At 36.4% G+C, this 24224-nt stretch overlaps 3 protein-coding genes across 3 annotated transcripts; 1 reads left to right on the plus strand and 2 right to left on the minus strand.

Moving 5' to 3' along the window:
• Nucleotides 1-410: 410 nt before the first annotated feature.
• LOC141437026 (mitochondrial 2-oxodicarboxylate carrier-like) lies at nt 411-5604 on the plus strand. Its single transcript, XM_074100207.1, has 4 exons — nt 411-805; nt 1097-1369; nt 3016-3197; nt 4969-5604. Exons 1-4 carry the CDS (start codon nt 461-463, stop codon nt 5084-5086), a joined length of 918 nt encoding a protein of 305 aa, XP_073956308.1. The 5' UTR covers nt 411-460; the 3' UTR covers nt 5087-5604.
• Nucleotides 5605-12179: 6575 nt separating this feature from the next.
• On the minus strand, nt 12180-14852 carry LOC141437156 (uncharacterized). Its single transcript, XM_074100421.1, has 3 exons — nt 13923-14852; nt 13653-13763; nt 12180-12239 (listed from the first exon to the last, which is right to left on the minus strand). The coding sequence occupies exons 1-3, from the start codon at nt 14850-14852 to the stop codon at nt 12180-12182; spliced, it is 1101 nt and encodes a 366-aa protein (XP_073956522.1).
• A 4953-nt stretch (nt 14853-19805) lies between these two features.
• On the minus strand, nt 19806-23960 carry LOC141437157 (uncharacterized). Its single transcript, XM_074100422.1, has 5 exons — nt 22932-23960; nt 22799-22844; nt 20642-20757; nt 20446-20512; nt 19806-20085 (listed from the first exon to the last, which is right to left on the minus strand). The coding sequence occupies exons 1-4, from the start codon at nt 23934-23936 to the stop codon at nt 20453-20455; spliced, it is 1227 nt and encodes a 408-aa protein (XP_073956523.1). The 5' UTR covers nt 23937-23960; the 3' UTR covers nt 19806-20085; nt 20446-20452.
• Between the last annotated feature and the right edge of the window lie 264 nt (nt 23961-24224).

Here is a 24224-nt window from a genome sequence, read left to right on the forward strand (position 1 = left end):
CATCGGGTATGGTCTACATATACCAAAAATATGAAGCTTATTGCAGTCAATCCAATTCAAAATCCAGCGAAATGGGATCACACTAATACGAGAGAGGGAGAGTTCGTGACCACTGGCACAACCACTGGTATCTATGAAGGGGTCTTTAAAAAAAATCATACCATTCAGGTGCGGTCAGAATCCTAAATTTTGGGAGAGATCACAGTCAGAATACTCAGAAGTGCCGATGAGTACTATAATTTATTCTGTGCCGATGATTAGAAGAGGGGGTGTTGCTTACGTACGCAATGATTATGGTGTAACGTAAAGCAAGTAGATGATAATTTTCTGCCAGTATTACAATGATAACTTTACTTTATGACAATACTGACTAAGCATCCACTGATAGGTTTAAAAGTCGTATCAGTCTTCCTAAGCCACTCCACCGAGTAACAAGTGTTAATAAATAATTCCTTCAGAAATGTCAGACTCGAAAAAGTTACTGATACAGGCCGCAATCCAGATTGGAGCTGGCGGGACGGCAGGATTCACAGAAATTTGTATAATGTTTCCCCTGGACCTTGTGAAAACGAGATTGCAGTTGCAGACTACTGCTACATCGGCGATCAAAAGCTCTGATCCTCACTATTACAATGGAGTTTTTGACTGTATTACAAAAATGTATAGATATGAGGGATTGAGGTCTTTCTGGAAAGGTATCCTGCCTCCGATCCTAGTTGAAACTCCTAACAGAGCCGTGAAGTTTGTGACGTTCGAACAAACCAAAAGGTTTTTCATGTTTGGCTCCAGCACACCAACGCCTCTTGTGAGATTTTCACCTACTTATTCTAAAAATAAAAATTAATTGATTAAACGTTCACTTGGTAGATTATTTTATTATATTCAGTGACACAGATATCATTTAATAATAATTGGTGGTAGAATGATAATAATATTATAGGTACATCAATTGTATCACACGAATAACCACCGGCAACCGCGTTTTCAGTTGTAATGACAATTGTTTATTGTTATAAATAAAAACACAATGACAACCGAAACACGAAATAGAAGTATTGTATAATTCAATGTTCATTAAACCAAACATAACTTTCAGACTTTTACCCTAGCCGGCCTTGCTGCAGGCACCGTTGAAGGAATTATTGTCAACCCATTCGAAGTGGTCAAAGTGACACTGCAATCTAACAAAGCTCTGGCGTCTCAAGCACCCAGCACTTGGTCGGTTACAAGACAGATAGTCAGAGAGAACGGCCTTGGCTTACAAGGGATCAACAAGGGCTTAACAGCAACTATTATGAGGCATGGCGTGGCAAACATGGTTGCTTTTGGATTCTATTTTAGCGTTCAAGGTTACACTCGTGAATATGAAGTAAGTATTTTGTACTCGTATTGAATTTTATTTGTGACTAGGTAGTGTTAGATAAGTTAGGGTAAACTGCCTCAGTCAAAAGTATCTATTGCTACTCGTACAGAGTTAAAATTTGCTTGATTCAACTTGGCATAAGTGTGGTATATTTTGAAATGTTAATCCATACAAATGATAAGCGTAATAGTTGTAATCATATGATAAGATCAAGACGCGGTAGCGTGTTGTCAAGTCAAGTTCAAAAAACAAGGACCATACCACTACTATGAGTTTACAATGACTACTCGAAAGCGACGGCGTAAATTATTTGTAGAGGCGCTGTGTACAATCCTCCATACAAATAATTTACGACGTCTGCATCGCATACGATCACTGTAAACTCATGGTAGTGGTAGAGAGGCCGTATTTGCCTAACGTTTCTGACGCTCGCAATCGCAATCAAATGACAGTTTTTGTATAATTGCGATCATTTGTTTTTAGAGACGACTTTGGATTTTTTTTAAGCAACGAAATACAAGTACTTAATCGTGTTTATAGGATTAAATTAGTGCAATAGATACACTAGAAGCTCAACGCACCCTTAAAAAGTTATATTTATCTACATAGCAAACAGTTTCGTAGGAGAAAAATTAAAAAAGTGTCTTAATTTTATATAAGAACGTACCTATATATACTCGTACCTATTACTTATCGGCAAATTTTGGCGTCTCAATAATTTCGTCGGCGCAGCTGACAACCACGCAAATTCTAAATTTATTCATGAACCTATCGATATTGAACTTTGCTCCCATTTTCACATTTATGTTTTCAAAGGGCAATAAACTACCAGTGGTGCTATATTATTTTAAATTGTATTTGCACTGATTGTATTTGAGGAAAAATTACAAGAAGCTTGTATAAGTAATCCATATATTTTTTCATCACACTTACTCGTAAACAGTGTCGTAACATGCAGGCTACCTTGGTTGCAACCCCCCAAATAAAACCCTCGACCTTAATGTGCTTGTCATGAAACCCGTGGTCGGTAAATGAGTCATTGCCAGTACTAATTTTCATGCCATGAAGCCCAAGGTCGGTAAATGAGTTTGTTACTGCATGGTGTACTGCTGCCCCGTGCGCGCGCTGCACACGCACGCCATGAACATGCTGCGGATTGCCAAGAGCGCAATCAGCGGTATCGGCAATTTTTGATAAAATATTAGTTTTTCTTTTACAAATATACAATTTTACTCGCAAATGATGTGATGAAAAACATTGTATGTTGCACGGGCGGTACTAGAATTACGAACATCGACTCATTAAAGCCCTCAGTCTTCGACTTACGGCTTCTAATAGACTCTCGTTCGTAATTCCTTATTTACCGCCCTTAAGACACAATGTACTATTTCAACAGATTGGTAACAGGTAACAGTGAAATAAAAGCAGGTAGGTACTTACTTAATGACGTTTTTGTTCCAAAATTTCGAAAAACTCAGAGGTGAAAGACTGAGTTTAAACCTACAGTTTAAACTCAGAGTTTATACTTAAAAGGTGATAAGTCAAACCTATGACTACTACGGCATTTTCTTATATTAAAATCTATTACCTGCACCATTAGGTACTGTGTTTCCTTGACTCTCCAGCATCTTGATACGTTTTTTTCGTACCAGGATCCTCTACGACAATTTGGCCAGAAAGTGGCCATCGCGTTCACATCGGGCGTTCTCTGTTCTTGTGTCAACATTCCCTTCGACGTGGCCAAGAGCCGCATCCAGGGGCCGCAGCCTGTTGCTGGAGTCGTCAAGTATAGAACTACCACGGGCGCCATACTTACGGTGTATCGAGAAGAAGGGTGAGTGATCGTACTTATTTCCGCTGTACAGTACAACTGGAATGTTAATGTAATTCGGGTCTCGTCGGTTTTCTTCGTTTTCGTGAAGATTTAAATGAGAAAGAAAAAGCAGAAAACTGTCAATAAGAAGGAAATAAGTATTACCTACCATTACCGTCACAATTATCAATATGTATGTATACCACGCGCCATATAAATCTGCCTAAAAGTTCATTACTTAATACTCAGTTTTGACGCATTTTTGAGATACACTTTTTTATGCGACGTCTTTACGTTACTCCCGAATTTTTTTAGAATCGCTTAACGGTAGTGCCTATTCAATTATTGGAATTCAATTATAGTTCTTGTGGTAGTCGTGGCAATGAACGTTTAGCCAAAGTTAGGCGGCGTAAGGTATAAATGTATAGATAGATACATCAGCAAAATAAGTAAAATGTAGATTACTCGCGATGCTCTAATACCTAGCTACTTTTATTTTTTTGAGCCTCAGTTGATTATTAAAAGTTAAAATATAATGGCATAGTTGAAAAAATATTTATTTATATTTAATGATCATACCAATTACCAATTCCTACATTACCTATAATTAGAAATTCCTTTCACACAACTCCTTCAACAGAATTTCTAAAAAAACTGTTGCTAAATATAACCAATGTCACAGTGGTGAGTTAGTTAGTCGCCTCACAAATCAATTAATAAAAAAACTAATTATTTTTAAAGGTCGCTTAACGAATGTTGTTCAGTTTAGCGAGCACGATATGCTCTATGCTTTGCTCGTATTACGTACAGGGTACAGGCCACACCCGGTAAGTAGTGCCACGAGAGTTGAAGTGAATGACAGCAAGATTTTGACATTTACTCATTCATTTCATTCATTCTCCTTTTGTGCAATCAGTTGCAATCATTTACTTCTACTCTTGTGGCACTATCTATCGGGTAAAATTTAAATTATACACGGTGCTGCTCGCCAGTTCTGTTAGCTTGAACTTGGCTTGACACGCTATCGCGTATCTAGTCTAGATCTCATCCATCGTTTTCTTTATAGAATATTAAGTGAGTGGTAGGTAGTATGAGTAATTTTTTGTTTTATTTTTACGAAACATATTGTATTTATCGGGTCTTGGGTATTTAATATGTATTTAAGTATGTATATATATATATAATAGAACGCAGAAAGTGGAGATGGGCAGGACATATTGCTAGAATGAACCACACTCGTTGGGCGAGAAGAGTCCTGGAGTGGAGACCCCGTGCTAACACCCGCGGTAGAGGACGACCACCAAAAAGATGGACAGATGATCAGGCAACAAGCTGGCGTAAACTGGATGCGAGTGGCAATGAATAGGCAAGACTGGAAAAGTAGAGAGGAGGCCTATGTCCGAAGACGGGCGCTATAAGGGCTGTTATAGATAGATAGATAGATATCTATATAATTATATTTATCCGTTGCTTAGTACCCATAACACAAGCTTTGCTAAGCTTACTTTGGGACTAGGTCAATTGGTGTGAATTGTCCCGTAATATTTTTTTATTTATTATTTATTTTCAATTTTATCTCTTGCATTTTTTTTGTACTTTGTACGACCGATATTTCGATAAATTGTAATAAGTACATACTCATAATGATAACCTATCTGCTCTTTCATTATCTATTACCAAGTCACAAAAATAAATTTGGGGATACTTGCTTCGTCCGAGACTTCATTCATCCAAAAAGAGATTTGTAGGTGTTATTGTTTATTATAGAGTTACTTTTTCTTTCTTTTTCCAGATTTAGAGCGCTATACAAAGGTTTGACGCCTAAAGTGATGAGGATAGGTCCTGGCGCCGCGATCACGCTGGTCGTCTACGACTACATTACTTTGTTCCTAAAAAGCAAGTTAAATTAGGTACTGACAAACATTGACATCTGTAATACTTAAAATTAGGTATAATGAAGTCGTATTTTTTATAGCTTTATTTAATATTACATTTTGTATCTTATCTAAATTGCAGGTATATCTGCTAAGCTTGTATTTATTTGACAAAGTACCTACCTAGGGCCTAGGTGCAAAGTCCGCAAAGTGCGTACTAAGTAACTTAAATTAATTAATAGTATTATCTAGTGTCCGACCGAAATTAGTATTTGCAACCGAAACTGAAACCGAAACTTTATTCTATGGCTATTTCAAGGGTATATTCAAAACTACGTTCATTTTATAGCATTTGTAATTTATTCGAATTCAATAGTTTTTTTGATAGTTCAGTAGCTTTAAGAAAAGTGGGTATGTATTTTATATATTTGATGTATTTTATATATTTGATGTCAAATAACAACGGATGTGGCTATTGTCTAAAGCTACTGTTACACATGCTTAGTTATTAGCACGAACTGGTACTTCAGGGACTGGCATGCTTGCTTATAAGCATGCTAACGTTACCGGTCTCATTCACCGCCTCTTTCTACCTTCATCTTAGTACAGTGTGACAGAAAAAAAGCGGTGAACTCCTCAGTTTTGGTTTCGGTTCTAAATTCGGCATTTTTTTTAGAAACTAGTGCCGAAACTCCAATTTAACGCCAAAAATCGCCGAAATGGAAACTGAATGTTCGGTTGGACCCAATTGTAAGTAAGTAATTATTACATAAGTATGTCATGGCAAGAATAAAAGTAAGCTAAAACATTAATCTAAAATCATTCATATATATAGGTAAATTACCTCTTTGAAAGAAATCAAATTCCAATAGTAATTTCAAAGAAATTACCTACACTAAGTTTGTAGATTCTTTGAGGCGGGTCGAAGCAGAGATCTGCAGAATCGATCAATTTAATATTTACACTACCTTATACCCGCATTTTCGCCTCCGTGGAAGAAACATGGAGTTTTTTGATCGACGGGAATTTCGAAAGAAACCTTTAGTGCACCAGTAAACCACTACTTAGGTACACGAGCAATTTTTAAATCTCTAGATCTAGTGGTTTTTAATGTAAGTTGTCTGTGAGAATCGGCCGATCACTGTAGGTATGTATAGATTACAAGTAGGGCGGATTTAATGTGAATTTAACCTATGCTTGTCGCTGCGATATAATTTGGATATAGGTTTCCGGAATAGTAGTTCCTGGCATCGACATGTCCCAGCCAGAGCAGCAACACCATTATTTTCATTTTTTCTGCAAACAATTTAAAATATATGTTTCTGTAATTCACTGACAAACAAAATGCTGACTAAGATGCTATCTTAACTAGTATTTTTGACATATGTGTGAATGAACTAAAGCAATTACCTACTTTGCTCACCCGCGACCTTTACCACTACCATGAGTTTACAGTGACCGTACTCGATAGCGACGGCGTAAATTAGGTATTTGTAGAGGCGCTGTACAATTCTCCATACAAATAAATTACGCCGTCGCTATCGAGTACGGTCACTGTAAACTCATGGTAGTGGTACTTATGATAGCTAACGTTTATATGCAAGATACGCGTGTTCATACGACTACAGTTCCTTCACCTCCACACTGTAAGAACACACACAAATCACATAAACCCATCTATCACCACCGACCACCACCACATTTCACTGACGCGTTTCGAATTCAATCAGAGCTCATCCTCAGAGCAACATAACCGACACCATGCTAGCAGATGTTAGACTAACAAACCAAAACAAACATTTTAATTTACGACAGTATGGGGTCTATTATTAATGAACAGGTAGGTAAAAGTATCTTCTCGCTTACTACGAATTGGGTCTAATTTTAGCAATAACAGTTAGGATAAGGAGTGGGAGGAGGATTAGGAGTTTTATATGACGATTAAATGTTTATTAATATTTTGTGGGTAGTTTCGTTTGAGAAAAAATATAGGTGGGTACTGGGAGAGTATTGTGAACAGTGACAAATTAAAACGTTGTCTAGATGGATATGCATTGATGAGTGTGTATACTGTGGATATGAGAGATTAGATGGATGGATGGTGGATAGATGTGTTTATGTGATTTGTGTGTTCTTATACAGTGTCAAGATGGAGGAACTGCATAAGATTGCGGGTGAGAAAAGTAATTGTTTTAGTTCATTGATAAGGACCTCCGCAAAGTAACGCCTGATTTAATAAATTACTTATTACAATAATTTTTAAAAGATTCCTTTTAGGGATAAGTTCGCCATTGTTCGCCTCTTTTTGTTTTCTTTTTGTATTATTTTTGTGTTTTATGTAATACCTTTAAATGAGCAATGCTTGTATATATATAATCAGAATCACGGGAACAGCGCCAATGATTTCGATGAAATTTAGTAGGTATATGCTGCCCTCTTAAGCCGAAAGGCGCTATCTCAAAAAAAATCGCTTTTCTGTCATTTACACCATGTGATGCAGAATGTTTTAATAGTATTAATAACTGGTGTTTTTTTTGAGATAGCGCCTTTTTGCTTAGGAGGGCAGTGTGGGGATCTTGACAAATCGATCTAGCTTGATCTTATCTCTGGGAAAACGCTTATTATCGAGTTTTACCCCGAGCAAAGCTCGGTCGCCCAGGTACTGTACAATAAAGTATTTACATACATACATTATTTAAATGTATTAAGTTAATTACCTAGTTAGATAAAGTTAAATAGAAGTTTATAAGAATTTCTCAAAAAGTTTTATTAGTTTAGATAATTATCCATCGTCTGTGTCGGATGCGCAAACCGCGCGAGCCAGAAAAAAAAACTAGTTATAACATAATTTAGGTGGAGTTTAAGAGCGTTTATAACTGCTGAGTTGGCAACGTTGCATTTTTGATAGTTTTTCTCGATTATCCCATAAAAAATTGAATGTAAATTAAAAATGTTGTCTGATAGAACACTTCTTAATATATAAGTTAATGTGTCTACTCCAATAATTATTAGTTATAGACTTTTATTTTCTTTAAAAACCGTTAATATTAATTCGTTTTAAAGAATATAAAACTCTATCACGAATAATTATTGGAGTAGACGCATTAGCTTATATATTAAGAAGTGTTCTATTAGACAATTTTTTTAATTTTTCATTAAATTTTTATGGAATAATCGAGAAAACTAACAAAAATGCAACGTTGCCAGCTCAGCAGGTATAAACGCTCTTAACGAGTAGGACAATGTTAATCGTTATTAAGAAAAAAAAGAACAACTTGCTAAAAGTTCCGACGTGACACGGAAATAACCCATAGGTACAACGGCATTTCATTGTCTGTTGCACGACGGAATACTTCATACAATCGGATTATGTGATAGAAAAAAATAATACATAGATACTTTTTAAACACAGCATCTTGTTGGCAAAGAATCACTGGCAGTTTTCAAGTTCTTAATATTTTAACACAACATTATATAATTAGTTGATTCAGGCGTTGTTTTGCCGAGATCCATAATATACCAATGAACTCATCATCATCATCCCAGCGATATACGTCTCAGTGCTGGGCACAGGCCACCTCTCAGAATGAGAGGGCTTTGAAGAAGCCGTGGTGGCCGTCGTTTGACCTATGGCCTCTCAAGCAGAGGATCGTGCGTTCTAATCCCGGCGCGCGCCTCTTGAGTTTTTTGAAATTCATTTATCTTGCATCTCCGGTAAAACCTTGCATCACAGTTACGTCTTTGCGATAGGTAGGTACCATCAGCCAAATATATGGTCATGGTCTACCACCTTAAAGTTGATAATCGTTTGTATGTCAAAAAACAATAATGCCTATATAGACGTATCTGTCAACTTGAAAGTTCAACTTTAGCGACATATTCATTTGGTAGGAACTTGTTTAAAAATTGGTAGAGGCTGATGGTGACATGTTATGATTATGACAAATACTTAAGTCTCTTCACCGCATTAAAAAATTAAGAGGGTGGCTGACGAAAAGAATGTGAGTAGTTAAGGGTTTCTTCAATTGTTTACTGGTTTTAAGACATTTGTTGTGTTTGGCAAGCAACGGATGTTTACTCGGGTGATGGTTAAGTAGTAAAAATTTGAAAATGAGCTGGTAAATAGTTCGGAACGCGTCAGTTTTATATGGTGTTAGTAGCAGTTCGGCCTGTGTGACAATTGTTTGATTGTTCAACCAGCTTTTGTCCGCCAAGAATTTGATTTTTGCAATCTTGCGAGAAGGAGGTACCTATGCAGTTTTATGGGATAAAAATTATCCTTCCTTCCCAGGGTCTCAAACTATCTCCATACCAAATTTCACTTTTATATAGATCTATTATCAACGCGAAAGAAAGTTGTTCTGCTGCCACGATAAACGAATTCTTCACAGAAGAAGTCGCGGGAAACAGATAGTAACATATAAATGTGCATATTTCGCACAGACGTAGCTGCTTTGGAGCACGGTTTTAGCGAAGAAGCAAGTTAAACTAGTGCAGTTCATAGAATAAAATTTTATGAAATCATAAAATTTAGATAAATCAATTAACTTACACCATGGTATCTATTCTGCGGGCAAGGGGGTTTTCGCTGGTAGCCCCGACCCACTACAGTTGGACCATATCTCCTCTGGGCTTGCGTTTGTTGCCGCCGTTCTTTCAGCCTCCTGATCATGAACCCTGGCAGCGGCGCAAAGCCTGCGGCAGTCTCCATCATTTCTTCTTCCACTGGTTGTACTTTTACTTCCTTCAACTCCTCAACAGGCTTCGATTGTACCATTGCAATGAAAATTGCAATAAAGATAAAGGCGAATAGTTTGGGAGCCATTTTTTGTGGTATTTGGCCTTCGGATGCTCAAGGCCTGGTTGTGGCGGCGGCTAATCCCAGAGTAACCCGGCCGGAGAACGTGACCATGTTTTATAGGAAGTGAGTGTTTGCCTGCTCAGGTGACACACATCGGGTGCATCTGTTCACCATAAAATTGTAGGAAGCGTAACGGGTCATACGGAGTCATACTTCCATTTCCAATTAACACGTCCTCGAAACGCTATTTGTAGGCCAGTCGAACACTTAAAAATAGTACTTTTTACAGGTATGTCGCAAATGATTTATTTACAGTTCTACATCTGTGGGACTAGAAAAGATTGCCTTGTACCCTATGATCCTTGTGTATTATTTGAAACATATTCTGTCACTTTGTTACAAAAATTGACGTAGAATTTTAAAAAGCTACAAGGCCCCTATTAATAAATCAAGTTTTTTACAGAAATAGGCTTGCGTTTGATTACAATCACGCTTAAAAGTAAGCGAAGATGTGGACTAAGACGGAGCACGTTTGCTTAATAAAAGACCTAGATATGAAAACGGCCACATTGTAGCAATCAGAGAAGACAGACGTAGGCAGGGAATCCTACTCTTTAGCCATCCGGGTAATATAGGACGAGCGAAGACGCTTTGAGCAAATTTACATACAGTTAAATATACAGTATGTATTAAGTGTGTGGGATATTTTAAACCCATAAACATAATGAATCAAACTTAGTCGTTCATTAGTTCATATGTGACTACGTAAATGAGATGAAACTGCACGATAAAATAAACATGAAGACAAGACTATACATTAATCACAGTCACATGCCGCAGCACAATCATATTTCCGATGCCAAAGTACCGACTTTCAAAGATGATTCACTTTAATTTCTCAGTGTCAATATTAGTTTATAACTTAAAGCAGTAAATTTTTGACCTAAACAAAGTCTGACTTCCCAGAAATGGAGGAGTTAATCTCGGTTTTGTTTACAGAATGACTACGTATAACGTGGTGTATAACTGTGTGTGTAATGACTGTGGCATGTTTACTTTCACACACACACACACACACACACACACACACACACACAAACATCACGCTTGTATTCCCAAATGGGGTAGGCAGAGCACACAAAAGGTTACCGCTTCCGAGCCACTTTTAGCAATTTTAGGTTTAAAGTTTGACAGGCCTTTAGACACGACTTTGCTCGTGTGAACTATTATGTCTGTAGTTGAATGTATTCCAGGATTGTGACTAATTTCCGTAGAAATTCCCAACATTTAAAGAAAGAAAGATATTTATTTTGGTTCCATAAGCACCACCACCTCGTCCCACCATCCAAAATATCTGTCATCCGTGACCGTGATTACATCGTGGTTTTCATACGTCGTGAGAAAAACCCGTCCAAAATATCATGTATTTAAGATTTTGAAATTTTACTTGCGTCGATCCCGAATTATTCGTATTATAAGTACCTATTATACTTATCCTGATTCTAACTTCATTATCATTACTATTATTATCAATGTGATAGTAGCTCTGTCTGTCTGTCTATTACCTCTTCCGGCTTAATCCGCTGAAACAATCCATACTATACTATATACTATACTATACTATACTTAATATTATAAATGCGAAAGTGTGTTGGTGTGTTTGTCCGTCTTTCACGCCGTAACGGAGCGACGGATCGACGTGAATTTTGGCATAGAGACAGTTTATGGGCCCGAGAGTGACATAGGCTACTTTTTATCCCGGAAAAATGAGAGTTCCCGAGGGAACAGCGCGCGATAACCGAATACCACGCGGGCGGAGCCGCGGGAAAAGCTAGTTTAGGTTACATTTGATATGGGGATAGTCTGAAACCCTGGAAAGAGTATAGATTTTTTTTATGCCGAACACGCACGCACATTTATAATATTAGTTAAGATAGCTGTTACCCGCGACTCCGCCTGCGAAGAAGTCGATTATCGCTATCCAGTAAAACTACCCAATTTTCCACGATAAAAACTATTTAAGGTATCAAACTATCCCTTACCAAATTGTGTTTACGTTGGTTCAGCAGTTTAAGCGTAAAATATAACAGATAGACAGACACACAGAGTTAGTTATTTTGTGGTTACTTTCGTATTCATTTGTGAAGTAAGTAGTTTAAGTAATCAAAAGAACAAGTAAGTATTCTTTAAGACACACACTTTTATTAACTTCTATCAAACTTATCGCAAGATGTATAAGGCTTCGATGTATTAGTATCTAATTGTTCGAGATTACGGGATCCTCTTGGTTGCTTTCCTCTTCATTGTAACAAACATCTTGCTGAAGGTTCATTTACTATTATCAAATTGCATCAAAATCACTAAGTATACGGCAGCAGACGCCACTACCTGAAAAATAAAATTATATTTTACGTTATCTTGAATTACTTAAATAAAAAAATAAAGATAAAATAAAGGTCTTTAACAAGACCACTTTAAATTTTTTACCTATCGTTTTTCAAAACCACACCGGCGCGCGAAGCCGGGACGCGTTGCGAGTTAAATAAATGTGGAAAAAATATATAAAATGGTGATGAAAATTGCATTAAAATTAGAGATGCAACGGATATCCGGCCAATATCCGCTATCCGGCCACTATTTTACTATTCGGCCGAATACCCGATAGTTGCGTATACTATCCGGCCGGATACCGGATCGTAAAAAACTTATAGTTTATGATTAAAAATTGGCATTTATTTATGAATTTATCAATTATTGACATCAGTTTATTATTCTAAGGGGCTGTTGATAAATTTTAATAGACGGATAAATGTGATACCGTCTCGCGTCTATTCAAACAAAACAAACAGAAACGACATCATATTTATCCGTCAGTTAAAATTAATCAATGGGTGGTGAAACAGACCCTAAGTTAATTAATTATAACGACTTCGAATTAGCTTAATTTAATTGTACGTAAAACTAGGCCAAATATCCGGCTATCCGGCCAACAGTCCCGCCGAATATCCGGTATCCGGTATCCGGCCAAACACTATCCGTCTCATCTCTAATGAAAATCCGATGCACACACACACACACACACACACACAGAATAATACAGACAGATGCGGGAAGTGATTTTATTTTATACGATGTAGAATGTAGGTAGAGAAAAGGAACCTAAAAATATGTAAATACGAAGGTAGATACTTCCCTTCCTCAAAGAATATAAAAAATAGACAGGGCAAATAGATTGGTTTTATTCATAAAGTTATTATTATATGTATATTATAGTGCACATACTTACATTAAATAACAGTGAGGTTTTTAGTGGAAAGAGGCCGTAGATTATAATTCCGGTGTCTCGGAATTTCTTCAATGCCGTAAAGTGTTGAATCTGTATTTAGGGTAGTATTTTGTAATAACAAGAAACCAACCTGCTGTCGTAACTTAGCATTTTACCGGAATAAAAGTAACATTTTGTTTATTTAGAATGAGTCAAATATTAAAAAAAAACTACAGTAGGTACTTTCAGAAATTATCCCCTACAGACAAACATGCGATTTTCTTACGAACGATGCAATTTAGCGGAATAAAAACTATCCATGACCTTCACAGGGTAATCTAATCGGTTCAGTAGTTTATACGTGAACAGGTAACAGTCAGAAAGAAAATTACTCTCACATTTTAAATATTAGGTTTTTAGTATGAAAATAGAGATGTAGAATATCTTATCGGAGACTACCCAAACAATGTGCTTTTTATAATTTCGTATGGCCATAGGTTTATTGCGAAAAAAGCGTCCCCTTTAATCCTACTTACTTCTAAATGAAGTGTTATTTCATCATTTAAATCAGCTGAGGATTTATATTGTGTGATATCGTCATTTATATAAGCTGATATATCATAAAGACTGCGTCCAATTTTATTTACCTGCAAAAAATAAGAAAATCTAGCAGTCAGACCATAATTATGTTATTCAACAACATACTTCCTGAATATATATACCTGCAGTTTTATTAAAGCGCTTGCATAACCTAAAATGTGAAATTTGATCAGCTGGTAAGAGATCCAAAAGCATTGTTCAATTACGTCGTGTATTGTGAAGTCATCTTGGAAAATAATTCCGTGGTATAGGATGTGTGCGTCGCATATGATGGAGTGGTAGCCTTGTGCTAGAGTGAATAAGAGTGGACCCTGAAATGCTGCGTTGACTTGCCGCTTGACAGCCAGCGTGCGCGCATACACGCCCCGTACTCGACGCAGCGACTCCAGCGATGATCCTATCTTCAATCCCACGTAGTCATTCCCCATTCTTCTCACCATTCTCATGTGTGCAATCATCGCGAAATTCTCCTCAATCTTTTTCATTATAGCAATTATCATCTTCATCATGATGAAGTAAAATGCCAGTTGTGTGAACTGTATCATCTCCGGTAAGTTAAAAGTCATAGCTATTAGTGCCATTTTGTATTTGGTGACAGTTTCTGTGGATGTAACGGCTAACTGAACAATCAGGAGCAATGATAGATACCCGAGAACCACGCAGTTCACTTGGATTCGCAACGGCCCGAGTATGACACCTCTAGTGCTGTGCGGTAAATCTGCCCAGCAGGCGGCCATTTCATTTAAAATGTTGATGTACAAATTCCTATTTGTAAACGCGGAAATATAAGTAATTATAGTAACTAACAGCATAAGACCCATGTTAGTAATAAAATTAATTAAAGTCACCTTATTTTCCGTAAAAGAATTGTTCTTACTAGCGACACTTAGTTCTAGCAAGTGAAGACAAAAGAAAATACAAATTGTTACACTCATTATCAGGGTACATGCCAAATTAATGATGGTAGGTTTGGATACGATGGTGCGACCCCAATTTCCACTGGAAAATTTGATGGAGCTTGGGAACAACCCGATGACCGAAAGTAAAAAGTACAAAGGTTTAAAAATTTGCAATAAACTAAGTCCTTCTTTCTGACGCACAAAAGGCGAGAAATATTTTTGTAAAATAGGGAACATCGCGAAATGATTCAAATAATGCAAAGCCTACCTAGCACTTGTTTGGTGGCAGTGACATTAATACTTAAAGTGACAGGTTTTTGGTACATACATACGTAGCTTAATTTATTATGTACATAGCATAATTATCTTTCAAAGCTATGTAATCTATTGAATATCTACAACACGATTGTGATTTATAGTGATACTAGCTTTTTGCTTGTGGCTTTGCTCACGCAACAATGTAATTTACTTAAGTAATTTTATCCTCCGTTAGTGAGTTGTACTAAATTCTAGCATTTGAAGACCAAAAAAAGGTTTGAAGATTTGCAAACAAAATTAAATAGGGTGTCCCGTAAGTAGTACGACTAACTTAAATGGGAGATAGGTGGGCAGGTCATCTACCAAATATAAAAAATGACCTTAGGTTAGTAAAAGTCGCGCCCTTTTCGAGAAATTCTAAAATTCAGAGATATCTATCTTTCAAAACGGCGAGACTTTCACAAAGGTAATTTTTAGGGTTCCATACCCAAAGGGTGCCAACGGAACCCTTTTACTGAGACTCCGATGTCTGTCTGTCTGTATGTCCGTCTGTCACAGGGCTATAGAATAGAGCCCTGTGTCAGATAGCTCTTGAGCCGTAATAGTTAGACACGAAATTTTCACAGTTTATGTATTACTGTAGCCGCTATAACAACAAACACTAAAAACAGAATAAAATAAATATTTAAGGGGGGCTCCGATACAACAAACGTGATTTTTTGCCGTTTTTTGCTTGATATTAATTAACAAGTAGACGCTTGAAATATTTATATTACTTAGTTGTATCATCACTTTAACAATAAAAAATTAAATTAAAATAAAATAAATATTTAAGGGGAGCTCCCATACAACAAACTTGATTTTCTTTCAGTTTTTTTTTGCTAATGTCTGATGTTGTATAGATAATGGTAAGGAACCCTTCGTTTGCGAGTCCGACTTGCACTTGGCCGATTCTTTATATTTGCTAGATGACCTGCCCACCTATCTCTCCTTTAAGTGTGTCATACTACTTACGGGACAACCTGTATAATATGTAGTTCTCCATAGGAACGAACGAAAGGCGAGAAAAAGTTTCTCAGATAGCTAGTAAACATTGCGTCGAGTTGATGCTTCAAAAGTATGCAATTCTGTAGTGTTCAGGCGTAGAAAGTTCTCTAAGCTGAGGCTTTGAGCGAATGGTTCACGCATGTAATATACTTACTGTGCGGCAAGAAATCTGGGGCTCAAATGTATGCAATAATAGGTAATTTTGTATGCGGATTGAGCCAAATTTTGTGCCGCTGGGTATACTTAGGTGAGAGTGTTACGAGAGGGTATTGAGGGTGCGATATCATCGTGTTCTAAATTATTCATAAAACGTCCATGGTTTAGAGTCGAAGGACACATGGAACACGAAATAATTCAGAGATTCATATCACTTCCTGCATCATATTAGTTTACGGTTGATTATAGGCACCTCTTTCTTACTTAATTAGCTTCATTGATAAATATTATGTGAGAGAATGTCTGTGATGCCGCCTCTGTTTGTTTTGTCCAAATAAACGGAGACGGCATCACATTTATCTGGTAAATAAAATTTATCCATGAGTGGTGAAGCAGGCAACAGTTTCATGAATGGGTTGACACTCTTGTACTGCGACATACTAAGCATTGATCGCCGATAGAAAGCCAATCCTTAATTACTACCTAATATCATAAATGTGAAAGTGAGCTGAGCATGCTTGTTACGCTTTCGTGCCTAAAGTATCCAACCGATCTGATGAAATTAGAAATGGATATAGTTTGATACCCTGAGGAGACAGGATAGTTTTGTCCTGGAAAATTGTAAGTATAGGTAGTTCCTGCAGGCACGTGATAAATGAATCTTCGCAGACGATGTCGCGGCGGGGCTACATTTATTTGGTAACGACGTACATAGTAATGTAGTTTGCTTTCGCTATTATCATGTTTGGTTAGCTGGTTCTCCCCCGGTTTGCATTACTTAAATACCAAATATAAACACTAAAACCAACAGGGATTGCCGAAACCAATAGCAAGTAACAAATTAAATGTAAGGCATAAGATTTTAAAGCAACGGATATAATATTTCGTTTTATGCTGGGAATCCGGAAGAATAAGGAAAAAATCCGAGTGCAGAAAGTAAATTGCAGTAAAAAAGTTCTTCGTTGGCGCGTACGACTGGTGAGAAATATTTTCAAACAGTAGTGTAAAATTGAAACTGCGCGTTTGTTGTTTGTGGACGGAAGATGTCATGCAATGTGTCATGTATTCCAAAGTAGACATCTATAGGTAAATGTAAATAGGTATTTGGATTTGTCCGAGTGGCTGATTAACATGTTCAATACTTAAATATGTAGGATTAGGACAAGTCTACGGCATGTTACGAGACGATACTCATCACTCCCTCATATATTATTCACCGCGTGTTTATTGATAGTTTTGTAATCAAAGTACGCATGGAAAAGTATTTTTTAGGAAACACATAGAATAATATAATACTTATATAAATGATTGTAGAAAATGTATGAATATTTTTGTATTGTAACTGTAAATATATATATTATATTTATTATTATTATTAATAATTTATGTTCTTTATTTTTCTTTCATTCTTAGGTTTAGGTTTTTATAATAGGTCTAAAAAGTAAAATACAGAAAAGTACATACTAAATAAAAATATTATAAAAACCTAACCTAGTTTGCCGCCGGTAACGGGGTAGGGCCCAAGCTACCGGTGTTCAGGGCCGCAGAGTGAGGAACCTCCGGACGATGCGTGCCGTGTCCAGAAGTACCTACCGCCTTCTGTATCTGGCCCTTGATCCAGCCATCTAGCGAGAGTCTCTTGAGATGTTGGTCGAGACTCTTCGCTATTAGACTGTTTTATTAATTATTAACTGTAAAACTGAATTGTTACTCTGCTAATTTGAATAAAAAAAAATTGAAAAATAGTTGAAGTAAAAAGATAATGTAATGTTAGAATAATCTAAAAACTAAATTTTTAACGAACTTAATAATTATTTTCAAGGTTTTTGAAGACGGTTCCATTTTTTTTTTCATTGTTTTTAGTGATTTGTAGCCAAAGTACATCTCACTCCATTAAGTTCAAACACGGCATATTTATATTATTTTATAACCCAGTCCAGTTCACCAAATGATACTTTCTGAAAGTAAATACTTGACTTGGTGTTAAAAATGCCAAAATCGCTATAGGTGTGCTTTAAAAATTCGAGGGTTGCCCTCGATTTCTCTAGGATTCCATCATCAGATCCTGACTTGGTGTCAATGGGATCACCTCGGAAGAACCCTTTCCTTTAAAACTTTTTTTTTCCTCTAGAACTAAAAAATAATTTTGAAATTCGGCCCACAATTGCGGACTTATCGCGTAACAAACATACAAAAAAACATACCTACACCCGAATTGAGAACCTCGCTCCTTTTTTGAAGTCGGTTGAAAAGGCCCCGTGGCATGGTGCCCAGGAGGCTGGCAGCATTCCCATTCATTGAATGGCGATGGAGATTCGTTGAGAGAGATAGCTGCCAGCCCTTTGGTCTCCAGTTCTTACTTTAACTTCAATGTTTCACCATCACCAGGATAAATGGACGCTTAACGGGTTACAGACTAGAGCTAAAACCTTTGGGCTCCACAGAAAACCAGCGTTACTGCACATAATGTGCGGCAACACATGCTGAGTGGAGACCCTTTTTGGTATCCTGCCGTGTCACCAAGTAACATAGTTTTAGTGCTAGTTTAAGTCTTAGTTTTAGGTGTACTTATGGAGCCAAAATAAATCTTTCTTTCTTTCTTTCTAAAACAAAGATTTAAACAAATCTCTAAGAAATATGAATCAATTACGCAGGATTTAAAAATGGCGAATTATTTTTTCATTTGCCTTCAAGAAATGAGTCATTTGATCAAATCCCTGAATTCGTTTTTTATGAAATGACGAAATCAGCCACAAAAAAGCAACTAGTTAGCATTTTCATTTAACCAAATTTGTTTAATTAATTTGGTAAAAATCCCTGAAACACGTGAGTGAGTCGACAGAACGAACTCACAAAGTTGATTCGTCATTCATCAGTAAATCAGTAGCACAAAGTTTCCACCCTGGTATATGATACAGTTTCCTCGAATTAAGACAAGCAATAGGCGCCCTCAGGGCTACTACGAAACTCGAAACTCGAAGTTCGTGTCGTGCGGTCCCTCTGACACTTATACTATTGAATACGAGAGCGAGAGGGACGGTACGATACGAACTTCGAGTTTCGAGTTTCGTAGTAGCCCTGCCTATCGCTTATCTTTCGAACGAACTGAAATTTGGCGTACTTGAATAGTTCGGTAGCAATCCTATAACCTGGAGATAGCACAGTTTTGTCGCAAAAGTGCGCTATTTCGTGGTCAGGTTAGGTTAGGTTAGCGGTTAATGGCATCGACTTGAAACTCGGTACGGATCTGTAGTTTGGGTGACAATTCCAATACAGTCAACAAAAACTACAGTCAGAGCATAAAATCTCGTACTAAAATGTTTTTTTTTTTATAACAAAAACTTATTTCAGTTGTGAAGCACGGAACATCAATAAAACATTTTTTATTGAATCAGGCGTTATTGTGCAGAGGTCCATATCAATGAATTGAAACAAGTACTTAAAGGTCGTGGGTAAGCGAAGTATTTGAGTCCATCAATAAACCCTTTGCAGTTGCCTCTCTCAGAATGACACAAAAATAAAATGGTTTTTTAAGTTCGTAAAATCTAATGGTTTATTTGGAAGAGGTACAATACATACAGTGACTCTTTATTGAACACTATGACACAGTAAGCAGTACAGAAAACACAGGTGCATAGAAATTTTCCAAGGTAAGCAATTATAGGCGGCCTTATTGCTTCGAGCGATCTCATCTAGGCAATCTTTAAAATAGAAAGAAGTAAGAGATACTCTAATACTACTTTAGGGGTTTACAAACACGTTTTTTTCTACATATTTTTTTTTATTTAAAAGTAAAGGTAATAAGAAAAACAGAAAACGGTAAATAATAATTAAATGAAAATAAAACTATGCTAAATATAACATACACCTACATAAAAACTTAATACTATTATAGGTGAATATACTTTATTGGGGGCCTTCCCACGCTGCGTCTTTCGCTTCAACGATCTGGCAAATGTTCGCAGGACCCAATTGCATGCGGGTAAGGCAGGACCCATTGTTGTGGATACTGAAAAAAAGATTTGCTAAATTGTTGCTTGTACCATAACTAGAGTGACTAGGTAGGTACAAATTAAGTCTTACTAGTAGCTAAAAGTTAGGCGATGTCTTCCAAAATCAGTTTTGCAATTAGGATTACTTATTTTGATTCCTAATTAGTAAATTTTGGATAAACGTTAAGTAGCCTAACTAGTTCAGCTATTCATTTTTTCAGTGGAGGACACCTTTGTCCAGCGGTAGACGACTTTTGGCCGATATAAGGCTGTCATATATATTTCATGATGCGTCGTAATGTTATCTCCGCTGCGGTAGGTCGAGTGATTGATAAGACCAGATTTTTCCTTGTTTTTGAGGTAAGAAAGAATCTTACTTCAAGTTCATTGACCACCATCATATTGCACCAAAATCACCAAGTACGTGACAGCTGATGCAACTACCTGGAACATAAATTATATTTTACGTTATTGTTTTACTGTACCTGTTAGTACCCATTTCACTTCCCTCCAAGAGTAAAAAAAAAATAGATTACGCAAGTAATGAATCTGATTAAGGAAGTAGGTACTTACACTAAATAACAGTGAAGATTTAAGTTGAAAGAGGCCATAGATTGTGATTTCGCTGTCTTGAAATTTCATCAAAGAAACAAAGTGTTGGATCTGTTGGTAAAATAAAGTCATATCCTGTTACTTTAAATGCGCAATTCTTGAATATTTATAGGAAGGGAAAATCGAACGCCACATGGAGAAGGCCTAGGAAGGCAACAATCTTATGTTAATATTAAATTAAATGAATTTATTCCTGAAACTAGACCGGATATTCTATACACATTAATAAATACATTACATATAGAAAACTCACCAAAAAGGAATATAGAATAATTTAAAAGGCAATTCCGTGAAGAGGAACAACTTTACTTTTTGGCCATAATTTCTCAACCCTCAAGTATTTTTGGATCAGAATAGAACAAAAGTGTTCAAAAACCCTATCCCAGGAAATGGTTTTTGAATCAGGTTACATCGGTAAAATATGAATAATGCCAATTATCTATATATAATACATGCTCGAAACCTACGAGTGTACCGATACTAGGTACAAGAGAGAGTCTTATAGTTTCGCGATGTCTGTCTGTCTGGGACTATCAATGCTAGAAAGCTGTAATTTTGCAAGAATGTATATGTAAAGTTTGCCGACAAAACGGTAGGAACAATAAAAACTAAAAAAAAATTTTTTAAGGGTACCGCCCATAGTCATAGTGGGGGTAGTTTTTTTTCTCATCCAACCTTGTAGTATGGGGTATCGTTGGATATAGGTCTTTTAAAACCATTTGCATGGGGGTTGCTAATAGTTATTTGTGCAACAAGAGAGCAAAGTTGTTTTTTGTTGCGAGTGTTGATTTTGAATCCCGAGCAAGCGAAGGATTCTATAATTGAATCACGAGCGTCAGCGAGTGATTCTAGGTTAGAATCCTGAAAGCAGCAAGGGATTCAAATACACGAGATGCAAAAAAAATTTGGTCTCGTGTGACACATACAATTTTTCACCTCAGCAGCGAGAAAATAATTTAAATGTAACATAAGAATAAAACCACATATACCTACCTGTTTACAAAACAAATACATTTTTTTTAAATAGAATCCGATTATTAAGAAAGAGATATAATAATCACATTTAAAACCATAAAAAAGTGTCGAGTAGATACAATACAAATCTCATACTCATAACATGCATTGTAAGAACTTCTTGTACTAATGTCACACTTATTTTTTAATACTGCAAAAAGCCTCATCTTGGGGTCAATAAAAAGGTTGAACAATAAACGTATATTTTTATAAATGTTATTAAACCTTTAATTATGTATTTTATTAAGATTTACAAATTAAATTATATTTACATAAACATAAATAGATTTGATAAAAATTCATTCAATTTAACAAATAATTATTCCAACTGTAGAGGCAGTATACGGAATTCTTTTATAAAAAAAAAACAAGAGAAGCGGCTTTCGTGCAACGAGGTTGCATACTTTATTAAAAGATCGGGAAAATTTACATTTTGGAAATATTTCGATATATTTTTAATACCAAAAATTTAATTTAAGTTTGTAAAGTTCAGTTCAGTAAAGTAAAGTTAAAATATTTGGAATTCAGTGAGTAGACCCAACACTGTACTCAGCATTTAAAAAAAAAAATTAAAAAGTTACTTTGTCTCACGGAGTGAGCAAAATGCGATTTTGCTCACTGATTTCTCATAGCAAAACCTGTCTGTTTGAGGTGCTGAGGTGAAAAACAATTTTTCGATTCAGTGATTTGTTTGCAAAATATTCAACTTTAAAGTGCAAATTTTCATTAAAATCGAGCGCCCCCCTCCCTAAAGTCTTAACCGGTGGGTGGGAAAATTTGAAAAAATTCGGGATGGTAGTAAGTTTATCAAACTTACAAGCTAAACCGTAACGGTTAAGTTTTCTTGAGAGTTATTAGTACTTAAAGCACGTTTAAGAGTAAATAGCAGCCTAAGGTATAAAATATACCTAAACTTGGAATATTCTCTACAAAATACGAAATCCTTAGAAAAATATTACTTAATTTATTCGTAATGGCTACGGGACCCTATTTCGGGCTTGTCCGACGCGCTCTCGGCCGGTTTTTTTACTCTACTTACTTCGAAATGAATTGTTATCTCTTTATTTATATCAGCCGAGGATTTACATTCTATGATATCTTTATTTATATTTGCCGAGATATCATGAAGAGTGCGGCCAATTTTATTTACCTGCAGAAATAAAAAAATATATAGCACTCCAACTATTATTTATATTATTTATCTCTATCAACAATAATATTAACTTGATTGATTTACCTGCAGTTTTAATAAAGCGCTTGAATAACCTATAACATAAAATTTGGCCACCTGGTAAAAGACCCAAAAAGATTCCACAACCATGTTCAGTGTCGTGACGTCATTATGGAAGGCAACTATGTGGTATAAGCCATGGGCATCACAAACGAGGGAGTGGAAGGTTAGCGCCAGAATAAACAGTAGAGAAGCCTGGAAAGCGGCGTTGACTTGCCACTTGGCGGCCATCGTACGCCCATACGCGCCCCGCAGCTGCCGCAGCGACTTCAAGGATGCCCCTGGTTTTAGCCCCATATTGTCGTTCCCCATTCTCATGCGGGCAATCATCATCAAATGCTCGTCAATATTTTTCAGTAAAGCAACAATCATTACGATCATGACGTAATAAAATGCTATCACCGTAAACAGTAACATCTCCGGAAAGTTAAAAGTTATAGCTACCAATGCTTTGTTATATAGAGAGACACGTTGAATGAATGTAACGGTCAACTGTATAATCAACATCACTAAAAGAGACCCGAGAACCACGCAGTTAACTTGGACTCGCAAAGGCCCAAGTATGACGCTTCTGGTACTTTTTGATAAATCTGCCCAGCAGCCGGCGATTTCATTTAAAATATTGATGTGCGACCACCTATTCTTAAACGCGCAAATATAAACAATTATAGCCACTAGTACTTCAATAACCAAGTTAGTACTGTAATTAGCTAAAGTCATCGGGTCTTTTGTAAAGGAGTTGTTCTTACTAGCGGCACTGAATAATTTTTGCATATGGAGACAAAAAAAAATGCAAGTTATTGTAGCATTCAGAAAGGTGCATGCTAAATTAATTGATGAAGATTTGAGTACGACGGTGTGGCCTCTATATCCGCTGGGAAATTCAATGGCACTAGGAAACAATCCTATTCCCGCAAGTAGAAAGTACAAAGGTTTGAACATTTGTAGTAAACTAAGTTCTTCTTTCTGACGCACAAAAGGTGAGAAATATTTTCGTAATAAAGAGAACATTGCGGAATGATTCAAATAATCCACGGTCTAGTACTCGTTTGGTGGCAGTGACATAGGTAAATGGAGTGACAGTATCGGTAATAATCATACCCTATTTAATTATTTACATAACATATCTATTTTACTGCTGTGTAATCTATTGAATCTATATACAAGAACATAATTGTGAATGATACTAGCTAAGATAGCTTTTTACAAGCTTTAACTTAGCTTACCCTGTTTATTTATTTGTATGATGGGTCAAATCTCGGCAGATAAATTTTACCCACTATTTGTAGTCGGATTGAT

Source organism: Choristoneura fumiferana, chromosome 17 (assembly GCF_025370935.1).
Source record: "Choristoneura fumiferana chromosome 17, NRCan_CFum_1, whole genome shotgun sequence".
NCBI lineage: Eukaryota > Metazoa > Arthropoda > Insecta > Lepidoptera > Tortricidae > Choristoneura > Choristoneura fumiferana.